The sequence below is a fragment of the Nelumbo nucifera genome, chromosome 4 (assembly GCF_055504915.1).
Source record: "Nelumbo nucifera cultivar China Antique chromosome 4, China Antique-T2T, whole genome shotgun sequence".
Lineage (NCBI taxonomy): Eukaryota > Viridiplantae > Streptophyta > Magnoliopsida > Proteales > Nelumbonaceae > Nelumbo > Nelumbo nucifera.
In genome coordinates, this window is record NC_142652.1 from 18,818,788 (window position 1) to 18,833,694 (window position 14,907).

Sequence of the window (14,907 nt, forward strand, 5' to 3'; positions counted from 1 at the left end):
CTTCCTCCCTCCCTCGTCTACATGTCAGAACACGATGTTATATGTGTATCTTTTATTTCTTTTGGCCTAGAGCATATCTGTATTCTGTACTTGTACATGCAGAGCATCTCTTTAATAAATAAAACATTTTTTTCTGGTTGGGGGTAGACTATTCTAGACATCCCTTTAGTTTCTTGCTACTTCTCATGTGAAGATTTAGATGTGAACCCTCAAGGAGTCTTGATCCCTATGGTTATCAAATATTATGACATGTTGGAATATGAGCAAAATCCATACAATATTCTAGAAAAAAAGTTTTAGATATTGTAAAGCATGTTCAGGTCACCAATAAGATGTTAAGAAGAATTTCCTATATGTCTGTATATCCTTCCTCCAGAAGGAACTGGATACTAAACCACAACCATTTTCTAAATTGTCACTTCATGAAATAGAAACTTTACACATACATAAAAATTTTGCACCAAATGAAGCTTACCATCATATCAGAAAGAGGCATCTTAACTTTTGTGAGCATAATTTCACAGTTATTTGCCCGCCTTAGCTCAATCTGCAGAGAATAATATTTGTGCTTGTCGATCAATGTGAGACAATACAGGGAAATTACAGAAATAACTTAAACAGATAAACAGCAATGCAGAATAGCTTTGTTCAATTTTTAGGTAATAAATCACTACATGGAAAGTACAAGTGAAACATAGAACAAGATCAACCTACAAGAGAAAACTTATAAAGGAGGAGAACAAGGACTGAAATTAGATAAACAGTTTAGACTGAAGCATTTAGAGGGTGAACTGGTGAAGGGGATCCAAAGTTGGTCATATCTTGGATGAGATGCAATAGAGCAGGTGCATAGCTATATAGGCAAGTCTAAGAGAAACAGTCAAGCTAGCAAACGAGTCGGATACCTTCATACGGAAGAGAAAGAAACAATGGAGGAAGAAGAAGGAAGAAAAGGGAAGAAGGAATAGCGTAGTTCAAACCTCTCTCCTGTCCCCCAAAGTTATCTTTTATTCTTTAATTGTAATATGAGCACAATTACATGAATACCCTTAATAGGGTACCAGCACTAAAAACAATAATAAAAAAGAAAAAAACAGGCCCATAACTAAGGCCCACTACTCATAAACATAAAACATAAAACATAACTAAGTAAAAGAAATAAACTAAGGCCCATTCGGCCCATCATCTCTACAAAGGCCCAAACCCTAAAGCAATGCTCAGCCAATGCCTAGAATCTAAGTTGCACCTGCATGAACCTAAAAATGATAGTCCATAAATTTGAAAGGATCTCCAACCTTAAGATTAATTGGGGAAAGAGTTGTGTGGCAGGAGTAAATTAAGGGAGTGAAGAGGTGATTCAGCTAGCTGGACTGTTGGGGTGTTAAGGGATTGGCCATTACAATATTTGGGACTACCATTGGGAGGAAATCCTAACATAGATAGTTTCTGGTATCCAGTGATTGAGAGATTTACAAAAAGACTTGCGAATTGGAAGAGAAACTACATTTCTTTGGGAGGTAGGATAACCCTAATAAAGTCAACTTTGGCTCACTTACCAGTGTACTTCCTATCTACCTTTAGGATACTGATGAAAGTAGCAAATCAGCTAGAAAAGATTACGAGGAACTTCCTTTGGAAACCAGGAGACACCAAAAAAGACCACCTAGTGAAGTGGGAGGTGGTTTCTAGAAGTAGAGATGAAGGAGGCCTAGTAATAGGAAATATTAGGCTAAGAAACACAGCATTATTGGGGAAATGGTTATAGAGATTGCCGTTGGAACAGGACAGGCTTTGGCATAGAGTGATTATTAGCATTCATGGATTGGCAGACAATGGTTGGGATGCAAGAATTGACCCTAAGGCTTCTCAATGCTTTCCCTGAAAATCTATTCATGGTAATTTACCTTCCATCCTTCCTTACTTCAAATTTGATGCTTGTGCAGGAAATAAAGTGTTGTTTTGGGAAGATATTTGGGTTAGAGACATTTCCCTTACTAAAAGGTTCCCTTCTATTTATTCACTGTTAGAAAATAAAAGAAAAGTGATCTCTTCAATTTTTACTGATAATTCTTGGGACCTAGGTCTGAGGAGAGGTCCTAAGGGAGTCAGAAATGGCAATGGTGGATGAATTAATTAACCTTCTAGGGTCAACCTACCTGGACCAATCTTGTTTCTTTATCGATAACAATAAGCTTTATTAATGAATAAGATTTGTGAAACTTTAATTACAGAAAGGGGAGGTAAGCTATCTTAACTCCCCAACAACAAAAGAACAAAGAAAGAAGCTAAAAATTAGCCCAAAACAGAGATTCCTTAACCACCCCTTGCTTAGCTAACCCATCAGCCATTGAGTTAGCACTTCTCTTCACTCAGTTGTACTTCACTTCAATATCCTTACTCAGCCATTTAAATTTTTTCTTTTCATTGTTGTAGCTCCACAAACCATTGTTGTCTCCTTTCAGCCACCTAATCACCACCTCCAAGTCCCCTTCAATAACTAAGCATCTGATGTTTAATTCTCTTACTCTTTGGATTCCTTCAAGAACTGCTAGAATCTCGGCCCTAAGAGAGTCACCCTCTCCAATTGGGCCTGAGAACATGGCAGTAATAATACCATCCTCCTTCCTGAAAACACCCCCAATCCCAGAAGGCCCTGGATTCCTTAAGCTAGTTCCATCAAAATTCAGTTTTATGAATCCAGCGGGAGGGGGGGACCAAGAGGGCCTAGAGGTCCTCTTACGATGGGCAAAGGTAGCTACCTCTTTCCACTTTCTCAATAAGTCAGCCATGGAAAATTCTGAAAATAGCTCCATAGATTTCAGCCAGTGACCTGCCCTTAAGTGTATCAGTTCTAGTAAGTTTTCCGTGGTTCTTTCCTTGTCTGAAAATATTCGTGAGTTTCTCTCTTCCCATACTGACCAGCACACTGCCGCCCTAATGCTTCTCCACATAACCTTCCCTCTTAGGTCATGTAAAGAACGAAGGAGAGAACAAGCCTTGCACACTCACGAGGGGATTCCAAGTACACCCAAAAAGGGAGAAACACCCACTCCAAAACAGTTTTGGTAACCGAATAAGTAACCATAATGTGGTAACTCATTTCCCCATCAGCTTTGCAAAGATTACACATATTGGGAAGTAAACAATAATTGGGCCTCTTTCTCTAAAGCAAGTCATTTGTGTTAATCCTTTCTAAGAAAGTTTTCCAACAAAAACTACCAACCCGAGGAGGAATTGGTTTGCTCCAAATCTCTTTAACAGGGAAGGACAACCCAAGAGGAATAGTAGGCTGAACTAAGGTCTCAAAAAACGAAGCATAAGAAAAGGAGCCAAAGGAGGAAGGGTCTAGACTCTAGTGTCTACCTTACTAGGGTTCAAGAAAACATTTTCAATGATGGCTAGTAGAGAGGAAATACAGCCCAATTATGTATCCTTAATTGCCCTTCTCAGGCCTAGGTTCCACCCAAAACTAGAAGTAGAATCAGAAGGAACTAAGAAAGAGGAGATGGGTTCATTTTTCAAACCTGACAAAGCATACAAAGAGGGAAATTGGTCCCTCAGGGGTAAGTCCCCAACCCAAGGTTGCTCCCAAAATTTTATTTGATTACTAGAGTTCAAATCATACATGATCCAAGGGGAGAAAACTAGAAGCAAATCATGAATGGCTTTCCAAGGGGAAGCAACTATAGCCCTTGTCAAAATTCCTGGATCCCAGTCGTTCTCATCTAGTCCATGTATGCTACCCACTATCTTCGTCCACAATTTGTCCCTTTCCAGTGGAAACCTCCACAACCATTTCCCCATCAACGCCATGTTTCTTTTCCTAATATTCCCAATCCCAAGCCCCCCTAGCTTCTTGCTACTAGTTACCACCTCCCAACTCACCCTATCGTCTTTCTTCTCCACTCCTGGTTCCCATAAAAAATACCTCATTAATTTTTCCACCCTGTTAGAGACCTTTGTGGGAATCTTAAACACTGACAAGAAGTAAACAGGAAGGTTAGCTAGGGTAAACCTAATCAAAGTGATTCTCCCCCCAAGAGAGATGATTTTTCCTCCAAGAAGCAAGCCTTTTCTCAAATCTCTCTAATACCTGGACCAATCTTGTTTGGACAGTAGAATTTGGAAACCTTCCCCATCTGACGTGTTCACTTGTTTCTCCTTTGATGTCCTCACTCAATCATCAAACCCTACAAGGAGCTTTCCTTCAAAGGAGATTTGGTGTCAGCCTATACACACAAAAACTCGGGCTTATTGTTGGGAGGTGGTTCTCCAAAAATCAATACTCTAGATGTGTTGCAAAGAAAAAGGCCAAATTTATGCCTATCACCCCATGTTTGTAGCCTTTGCTTAGGCTCTGGTAGGACAATCATACACCTATTAATTTCTTGTCCATTTGTGTGCTTTATTTGGGCATGGTTCTCTTCTATCTTTGGTTGCAGGTGAACACCTTCCTCGGACATGGCAAACCTTTTTTTCCCCAAGCTTTGTCAAGCAACCGAAGAGATGTGGAAGATTAATGTGGAGAGCCAAAAGAGCAGTTATCTTATGGTCAGTTTGGCCGTTTGGGAAGAAATGAACAATAGGATCTTTAAAAGGAGTGGAGAAATCCAATAAGGAAATTGTGGAAAGGATAATCATCATGACTATTCAATGGTTGAAAACTTGGGATTTGTTTAAAGACTTCTCAGCTGAAGACATTTATAGGAGTTGGGAAGTGGTGGCATCTACAACTTCCATAAAACCTACTATGCAGGAATTGTGGTCCCCACCAACACAACAAGGAGTGAAACTGAACTTTGACAGGAGTTCTAGAGGTAACCCTAGCCCTTCAGGTATAGGAGTATTCAGAGATGAAAATGGCAAAACTGTGGCTATGTTTTCAGGACCAATAGGAGTGGGAGGGCTCATTGCTCATTGAGAGCAAAGATGAGTGTAAGATATGCCAAACAGTTTGGGTTACACCAAATTGAGATAGAGGGAGACTATATTTTTTTTTTTTTTGATAAATAAGAAGGATAAATTTCATTAATAAAAACTAATGCAGTTACAAGCTTCCCGTGGAGAGGCACGAGCTGTGTCCTCTCCTACAGTAGGAAGAAAGACAAAAGATAGAAAACAGATTCGGTCTACATTTGAGCCCAATACAAACTTTCCCTATTTACCTCTTGCTTTGCAAGATCATCAACCATAGAGTTTGTTGATCTCCCCACCCATTGTACTCTCACTGTCAAGCTTCTTGTTAGGCAGTTGAATTTTTTTATTTCATTCTTAAAACACCACACTATAGAGTCCAGATTTTGTAGCCAGCCCACTACCACCTTGGAGTCCCCTTCTATTATCTCCCTGGATATTTATTGATCAAAAAAAAAAAATATCTCCCTGGATAGTGGTGGCAGCAAGTTCCGCCCTAGTAGAGTTTCCAACTCCTACTAAGAAAATAAGAACCACATTCCCACTCTCATTCCTCAGTACCCCTCCCACCCCTGACGGACCTGGATTACCAAGACTACTTCCGCCGAAATTCAGCTTCAAGAATCTCAGGAGGGGGTTCCCAAGCCATACTCACTTTAGTCTTTATGGATGAACAATTAGCCACTGCTAACCAATTCCTCCAAATATCATTAAATGAGAATTGATGGAATAGGTCCGGTGATTTTAACCACAAGATCACCCTGTTTAGAATGAGTCCTTCATCTCTTCTGGGCTTCTCTCCTTCTCTTGGAAAATTCTGGTATTCCTTTCTTCCCACACGGACCAGATCAGCGCTGCTCTTGCACACTTCCACATAATTCTTCCTCTTCTGTGACGCCAAGGGAAGAAAGCAGGATCAAAAATCAAACTTGCATCTGCTGGCCTAACCAACCTGCACCCAAACAATGAGAAGAGCCACTCCCATAACTCTAAATTGTTGATTGAGTGGTTGCAATCTGGTAAGTTTGGGAGCCTGGAACTATAGACAGCCCATAAGGGAAATCCTCGACACAACAAGGGAGACCGGTGTGTGCTTCAAATGGACAAGGAGATCAGCTAATGGTTCAGCTGACACATTGGCTAAACAAGGGACTGTGAGGGAGAGAATGTTCTAGGCAGTTTTGTAAGAAAGATTACTAGGGGCTCAACACCTGTTTAGGGGTTGACAGCTGTACTTAACTCTAGAAAGTTATTCTTAAGTTGTATTAATGAAATTACCGTTTCCAATAAAAAAAAAGTTGCACCTGCATGCAAGCAATTGAAAAATTACTAGAACTCTTCCTAGTCATAGCAATTAGCAAAATCTTCATACACCAGATATACAACTCAACTAAAAAATGCCTTATCCAAACTATTTTGAGTCGGTTACCCAAATCCTATTTTGTCATTCCAATTCATCAAGGACAAAGGACTATATCCATGGTTAATTTCATGCACCAGATATTTTAAATCAAGTGCATGTCACACTACTTGGTTATTTGCTCAGTCCATGGCAGCTCTATAATCCACCATTAATTGGAACTTTCTCAAATGATGTTAACTTGTCAATTAGTTTTCTTTGCTTCAAAAGATGCCCAGAAAATGACCAATTTGGCCACAGGACAAGGAATTTTGAGCTGAAACTTGCCCCATGAGTGAAGGATGAAAGTTAAACATATTTATCCCTTTCAATCCACCCTATGAAAAGTCAGTCAAGACATATTTGAAATCACAAAAGTATGGAATATTATCCAAACATTAAAAAGATGGATCATGAGGAGCACATAAGGTCACTTCAAGAAATTTGAAGAAATTAACAACATTATCCCCTACAAAGTATAAAAAAGAGCCATGAAATTTTAAATGTACAATGCCAATTTTTGTGAATTACCAGGTGAACTTTATCGGGTTTAGATCCAAGAGACTTGCGTCGTCCTCCAGATTTACCTCCTGAGCCATCAACCATATTTGGAACTGTGGCAGAGAAAAGGCTCTCAAGTTCTGACACATCAAATTCTGATGCACTGGCATACAAAGGTGACAATGTTGTAAATATGAGAACAAAAAAGAAATAGTTAAACTATGATGCAGACTGCAGTAGTCGTAGAACAAAATTAGAAACCAATGCCATCATGCAAATCTGACGGTATTAAATATAACCAAATAAATATGCTAGATTTCCATGAAAACTTTTCAGAATCAAGGTTTAAGAAATGAAAATCAATATGGGCAACAAGAATCTAGAAAAAAATCATCAGGGCAAAGAAGCAAATCCAAGTAGAAAGAGATAATCATAATACATTTGAGGCTCTTCATATCTCTGCAGTTCTGCCCATAAGCTTCCTTGCACTGCTCTTGTTACCTTCACCCAGTGCAGTGGCTTCAATGTAGATCGCCGAGGTGCTGAAGCAGAAGACCCCTGATAACCTGTAGCTGTAGGACGTGAAAGTCCACGGCCTCTTCCAACAGATAAACTTTTTGCATCAGATAGAGAACCAATTGCATTTGGTCCTTTCGCCCCAAAGGGTGGAGGTGGAGGAGGTGCACCACCTGGAGGTCTGGGTGGAGCAGGAGGACCAGGTGCTCGAGCTCCAAGAGGTGGAGGTGGAGGTGGAGCTCCACGTGTGGGGGGAGGTGGAGGAGGTGGAGCTCCACGCATGGGGGGAGGTGGAGGAGGTGGAGCTCCACGCATGGGGGGAGGTGGGGGAGGTGGAGCTCCGGGCATGGGGGGAGGTGGGGGAGGTGGAGCTCCACGCATAGGAGGAGGTGGCGGAGGTGGAGCACCACGCATGGGGGGAGGTGGTGGAGGTGGAGCCCCCCGTGTAGGAGGTGGTGGTGATGGAGGTGGAGCCCCCCGTGTAGGAGGTGGTGGTGGCGGCGGCATTGGAGCTCCACGGAAAGGAGGAGGTGGTGGTGGTGGTGGCGGTGGTGGTGGTGGAGCTCCATGCGAAGGAGGTGGTGGTGGCGGTGGCGGTGGAGTTCCACGCAAAGGAGGTGGTAGTGGTGGAGGTGGCAGTAGTGGAGCTCCATGCAAAGGAGGTGATGGTGGCGGTGGCGGTGGAGTTCCACGCAAAGGAGGTGGTGGTGGTGGAGGTGGCGGTAGTGGAGCTCCACGCAAAGGAGGTGGTGGAGGCGGCGGTGGTGGGCGAGGTGGCGATGGAGATGGAACTCCATGTAAAGAGGGAGGAGGAGGAGGAGGTGGTGGTGGTGGTGGTGGTGGTGGTGGTGGTGGTGGTGGTGGAGATGGAACTACACGTAGTGGAGGAGGAGGAGGTGGCGGTGGAGATGGAACTCCACGTAAAGGGGGAGGAGGAGGAGGAGGTGGTGGTGGTGGTGGTGGTGGCGGTGGCGGTGGAGCTCCACGCATAGGAGGTGGTAGTGGTGGAAATGGAACTACATGTAAAGGGGGAGGAGGAGGAGGAGGAGGAGGAGGAGGAGGAGGAGGAGTTGGTGGTGGTGGTGGTGGTGGTGGTGGTGGTGGTGGTGGTGGTGGTGGTGGCGGTGGCGGTGGCGGTGGAGCTCCACGCATAGGAGGTGGTAGTGGTGGAAATGGAACTACATGTAAAGGGGGAGGAGGAGGAGGAGGAGGAGGAGGAGGAGTTGGTGGTGGTGGTGGTGGTGGTGGTGGTGGAGGAGGACCTGAAAGCTGAGAAGTTGCCTCATGGCAGATAGTTGGAGGTGGAGGTGGTGGAGGAGAACGGACCAGAAATGTAGATCCTACACGAATAGGTGGTGGGGGGGGTGGTGGAGGTGGGGAAACATTTGAAGGAGATAATAAAAATGGTGGAGAGGGACTTGGTGCATCATCTGTGGATTCTGAATGGATAATGGAATCAACTTCATGAAATTCATCAGCTGATTCAGGTAAATCATCAGAAGGAACCATAATCCCAACACGAGCAGCAACAGATGGATGAGCCCCGGTTTCACCTGCACCACAATCATTTGAAAGTGCAGTAATCTCTATAGCAGCTGGTGCACTGTTATATCTTGATGGAGGATGAGATGTTACATGAATGGAATTAGTAAAAGAGTCTTTGCTTGGTTGGATCCATCGAGGTACTGTGTTTGGTTTTGTCTGTTTCACATGGATTCCCTCGGGTTCTTGTTGTTTCTTCTTTTGCTTAGCTGCAGTTGGATCTGAAGGTTGTTTTGTGTTTGAAGTAAGCTGCTTCTTTGGGGTGGGTGGCAGTACATTTTCAGGCTTTTGTCTACGGATATCAGAATCCCGCTTTGACTGTGGAGCTTTGAAATCTGCCTTATTCTGGGTACCATTGTTCTCTGCATTCTCCTTTTTGTCCATATCTTCCTCTCTGTGAAGCACAACAGAAGTAGCTGCTTTGGTTTCTAATTTGCCATGAACATCAGTAATTACTGCTTTGGCTTCTAATTTGCTGCCTACAGTAGCAGGCCCTGTCATGGCCTTGTCATGACACTTCTTTTCTTGCTTGCAATTCATGGAATCCAATGTGCTCTCTTCAGTAGTTTGAAGAGTAAATTCTGCCTTCCCATCCTGTTTGTGACTGACATCATCCAATATGCTTTCTTGAGTTGCATGCATGTAAAAATCTCCTTTCCCATCCTGCCCATCAGTGCTGCTGAAAATCTCTTCCACCTCAAAAAATTCCTCTGCAGTTCCTTCTGTATCATTCCCATCTTCTATTACCACTTCTGTTGTGATATTAGACCCAACAGCATCAGAGTCCGAAAAGGCAACCTGATTCAGAAATAATCATGGATTCAACCCCTACATTTCAAGAAAGGGCAACCCCATGGAAGAAAAACAATCACCTACCTCTGCCTTGAAGTCCTTAGGAAATTGATCCTTAGCATCCCACAAAACATCAACTTCATCACGGTTGAGATTCAAAATATTTGATTTGATAAATGCTGTGTTGAACATAATCCTAAACATCATCTCCTCCCGTACTGGATCATCTTCCAAATGGATGCACTCAAGAACAACATCCCCTTGAACACGACAATGAATGTCTATTTTCACAAGTATACACTCTGCCTGCAGATGCATACCAAAATGTTTAAAACATCAAGTAGATCCCTCATTCTGGTAACAGATACACAAATAACAATATTACCTGTTGGTAGTGGCGAATGTGTTTCTTTGTCTCCGAAGATAATAACAATTTTGAACTTCTGTTGGTGACATCTGAAGAGTCTTGACCATAAACACGAACTACTGGTCTGCAACCCCTTTCCCCATTGAACAGGGGAAGAACTCTAAGAATAAGACATTCCAAAGTCAAAGGTGTATCTGGTGGAGGCCAATCTGAACCAAGGCTTCTTCTGGATATGTACTGGAGATATCTCAGCTGTGAAGGTTGTGGATTTAAGGGAGACAAGAGATGGAGGAGTTCCTTAGGAGCTTGTTTGTAGACCATTTCAAGAGTCTTCTGCTCTCCAGTGTACTGTTTTCTGTATAATAGAAGACCTGCAAGCATAAAGGCTAGCACAGGCCATCCCCCTCTCTCACAGTGCATCAGCAGCACATTCTGTTGCCCTTCCAATGATAACCAGCTTTCACTAGAACACAAGAAATGGTGGATCATCTCGAACGGTAACAGAGGACATCCCTCATATTGACGAGGGTAATCCATAACAGTCATGTCATACTGAGACAATATGTCTGAAATTTGGCTCCTCCTTTCTCCTTCCCTGAAGTTAAATACCATGAAAGAGGCATCAGGGAAGTAGTCCTGCAGCTGTGCCACGATCCCGCTCATATAAACCTTGTACTCATCCTCTTCCAGAACATCCGTGGAGAAGCAACAGTCGAATACTGTAGCACAAAAAGTACCAAAAGCCACAATTAGATAAATATTATAGCTAAAGACCTTCAGTATCTATAGCAACTAACAGAAAAGTATGCTCAGAAATAAAAATAGGAGATGTACATATTAAAAAGCATTGCAGTCCTCGTCACCGTTTATAAAGAAGAAAAAAATAGAAGAAAGAGAATGGGAAAAACTTTAAAAATGCATCTTGAAGGAGAGTAAATATTCTTCTTTTTTTTGTTCTTTTATAATGTGAACGTGAATCCAATGAACTTGCAAACCTTGAGAAATTTTTCTAGGAAATTAAGGTTGTGAAATAAAATCAACATTCAGTTCCTACACTTTAAAAGCTAACCTTAACTCCTATGACACTGAAATTCTCCTTGGTTTCATAATTGTCCCAAAAGACCACAGTAATTCTTTAGGTATTCCAAATTTCAAAAAAAAAAAAAATTGCAACTCAAATATGAACTGAAGAAGAAGCCGAAATACAACAAAAATGGCAAAAACTTGGACTTTCTAAAAATTACATTGGGAATATTAAAAGAGGAAAAAAAGAAGCAGATGCAAAACACAAACAAATTGCAATGATGCTTCTATGGTACTCAAAATACTCAGATAACACTTCAACATTTTCTTAATGCAAAAGTTTTTTACTCGTTTTCTGCCCAAAAATATCAAAAACAAGCAAGTGAATCCGAAAACATAATACGAATAAAAAGGAGCACATGACATAATGCAATTGCACATTTCAAAGGAAAGCGGAGAAAATTCTTCAACTCAGCAGTAATTAACAGCACTTTCTTTCTAGAAGCAAATAGAAGCAAAGAACAAAAGCCATACCATAAACTCTCTCAGAGATCTCGAGAAGCCGATCCGGCGGCTTCCGATAAAACAACCTTCTGAACAGCGCCATTTTCCGGCGCTGCTGCTGCCTGGATCGGATCCAAACCGATAATTTACTGAAACTCCTCCAAGATCAAACCAATTACAAGCCAAACAGATCCCGGCCAAAAATAATCGAGTTACTGCAGCTGCTGTCAAAATGATCCAAGCAAGACCAAGAACAAGTCCAATCGAGTTCTTGTGAGAGCTGAAGCACAGAAATCGACGAGAAGAAAAGAAGTACAAGAAGCAAAAGAAGAGATCGTTGCTAGAATTTAATAGTCGTGTTGCAGATACTGGATAAACACATGAGAGATAGATCATTTCTCTCTTTTTCCTTCACATGGAGAGAGAAAGAGGGAAGGAGTGGACTGAAATAATAGAATGTCTGCGACCTGCAACTTGATTGGCTCGATCTCACGACGGAAGATAACACGTGGCAACCATGACAAAGAGAGAGAGAAAGGAGGAGAGAGAGTTGTTGCAGGTTAGGAGAGGCGGAAACCGCATGGGCTCTGTTCAGGAACTTCTTATATTTGCCGTGAGAGAGAGAAAGAGAGAGAGAGGGTGGGAGACGGAGAGGCCGAAAGACGGGAACCGTCTCTGTTAATTTACCTTGATGACGCTGTGCCGCCGTGGTCCCTCATTAGAGAGAGAGAGAGGGAGAAAGCATGTTTAGTTTAACGGTGTTTTAGCGGGTGAAATAATTGACTAGAGTTGCTGGTTGAAACACGAACCCTCACCTTTCGTATCTCGGCCGTTACTTCCTACATATTAGCCATTGCCCGGAACCCCAAAGTGCTGTTGCGGCTGTTTTTTGGGGGGTGACTTGTAACTTGTAACTTGAAAGCAGGTGAAATGTCCGAAAATCAAAAATCAACGAAACGTCTTTTTATTTTAGACATGGGGGATCTAAAGTGCGCCTGTGTGGCAAGTGAGCCACTTGCCTTGCTCCTTCTTGGCTCCAGATTGGCATGCAAAATAGGAATAATATTCAGAATGCCTTTGACTAGACTCTTTTCACCAGTGCCTTTGACTATAATCTTTTCACCATAATAAAATCATGGGAAACATTCCGATTAATACCCAGTATTTTGGACTTACTGACACTTTCGTCTCCAAATTTTAAAGGGATTTTTGGACTTCAATCCCCTCATAATCTAATTTGCGGTTTCCTCCTAATCTATTAGTAGCCCCTCCTATAAACGTCATCCTATCCATGAATTTGGCATCAATCTATGGGCAGGATTTAGTTCATTCCTAATCTATTAGTAGCTCCACCTAGGGGTGGATTGAACCGTAAAAAACCCAATTTTAAAATATGATCATTTAATACCCAAACTTTTAAAATATGGCAATCTAGTACCTGTCGTTATCATTAAGTGGCATTTGAAAAAAATACAAATGTCCTTCAAGTGTTATTTAATTTTCTTTATCAACTATTTAAACGTTTACAAAAAATTAATAGTCTCAACTCTTTGCCTTTTCTAGACAAGAAAGTTGGGATCACTTTGAGTAAGCATTCCGGTGACCCTAACTTTCTTGAATAGAAGAGGCAATGATTTGAGACTGCTAATTTTTTGTCAATGTTTAGATGGTTGATAAAGAAAATTAGATGACATTGTAAGGACATTTGTGTCTTTCTCAAATGTCGCTTTATGGCTGGTTAACAACTAGTTAACAGTATAATTGTGAAGGTGACGCCTAGGTGACAAGGCACCCTTTGAGGCTCACCTCGCCTAATCGCCAAGCACTTTTTTACTCTCTACTATAAAATATTTTTTTGTTCATTCTTTTTTGGGATCATAATTATAAAATAGACATTATTAAACTAAAATAATCATTTTGTGAGTTTATATTCTAATTTCTTTTTATTATTTTCTTATTTATTAGGGTTTAATCAACACAAACATTGCTAAATGTTGTATTAACCCTCAAAGACTTCAAAACCTGAACCAATAATAAGGAAGAACTTAAAATTTATTTAATCAACACATTTTCTTCTTCCACATATTCTTCTTCTTCTTCTTCTTCTTCTTCTTCTTCTTCTACTACTACTACTACTATTACCAATACTTTTTCTTTTCTTCTTTTCCTATAACAAAAATAAAGGTTCGGCCCTATATTTTTTGAGTTTTATCTTCCTTATTCATTTTCTTTTTATAAATATGTTGATTTTCCATACTTTAATATGAACTTTATACTTTTCTTTTGAAAATTATGAATAATTATTAAGGAAATATGGTTATGGTACCTAGGGAACTACCCTAGGATCTATGTTTTTAACATAAAAAATCCATCGCCTAGGCAACTAGACGACAAGGCGCCTGATGATGACAGATTTGGCCCTCCACTGACATCATGACACATGGCATCTCATAACAAGTAGATGACACCTTGGCACCACCTAGGCAATGACTTTCCTTAGCCAAAATGATAGAGTCCCACTTGGTGATTTGCCTCCGTCATCAACCTGGTGACCTGCCTTTGCTGGCTTGGTGACCTACCTCTGACGACCTGGTGGAAACCTAGCTTCTCGTCCACAACTCAGGGTGGCTAGCAGCACCTCGTTCAGGGCCACCCTGTGGTACCTCGTCAATATCAGCCGAAGTGACCTCGACGTGAGGAGCGACCTCCCTCGAGGGCTTGCCAACCTGATTGAGGTCCAAGTGGTGACCTGTGAGACGTGTTCGTCGACCAATTCTGCATGCATCCCGTCACTCCCGGGTGTCTCAGAAGTTGGCTCCCACACCGAATGTTCCGGAGGAAACCGAATAAAGCGTAAAGACTGGTCTACGTGCATGACTACCTCCGATGACTTCAAACAGGTTAGGCACGTCTTCCCGAAGATCTCGGATGTGATGCGTGAAGCCCACACCAAATAATGCCTATATAAGGGCCTTACCTCCAATCTCAAAAAGGTATGCACAATTTATTTCTTGCAGCTCTCTAGCTCTCTAACATTTTAGCTCTCTCAAAAATCTCTAGCTCGTTGACTTAAACACCGGAGTGCCCACCCCGGGTAAAGCAACCAAAGCACTTTGATATTGTTTCCTTGCAGGTCGCCCCAGTAAACGATACAACTCATCATTGTTCAGCTAGGCGTCCGAGCCACCTTCCATCTAGGAACTGTTCAATTAGGCATCCCAAGTCACCTACCAGCCAGGAGCTGTCAAAACGCGCACCATCAATTGGCGTTGTCTGTGGGAACCGTTACACATAATCAAAATGATTAGCCCAGATAAGTTCTTGCAGTCTTGCTCGGACAAAATCTCCC

General features: G+C 41.9%; 1 protein-coding gene across 1 annotated transcript in view; it reads right to left on the reverse strand.

The window, feature by feature from the left end:
* LOC104598193 (actin binding protein) overlaps nucleotides 1-12,028 on the reverse strand; it is a 35,542-nt gene extending 23,514 nt beyond the window's left edge. Inside the window, exons 1-6 of the mRNA XM_088903223.1 lie at nucleotides 11,589-12,028; nucleotides 10,050-10,750; nucleotides 9,749-9,970; nucleotides 7,254-9,670; nucleotides 6,845-6,977; nucleotides 476-547 (exon numbers count right to left, since the gene is read on the reverse strand). Coding sequence (XP_088759349.1) covers nucleotides 476-547; nucleotides 6,845-6,977; nucleotides 7,254-9,670; nucleotides 9,749-9,970; nucleotides 10,050-10,750; nucleotides 11,589-11,661 — 3,618 coding nt within the window. The 5' untranslated portion in view covers nucleotides 11,662-12,028. The remainder of the gene's footprint in view (nucleotides 1-475; nucleotides 548-6,844; nucleotides 6,978-7,253; nucleotides 9,671-9,748; nucleotides 9,971-10,049; nucleotides 10,751-11,588) is intronic.
* Between the last annotated feature and the right edge of the window lie 2,879 nt (nucleotides 12,029-14,907).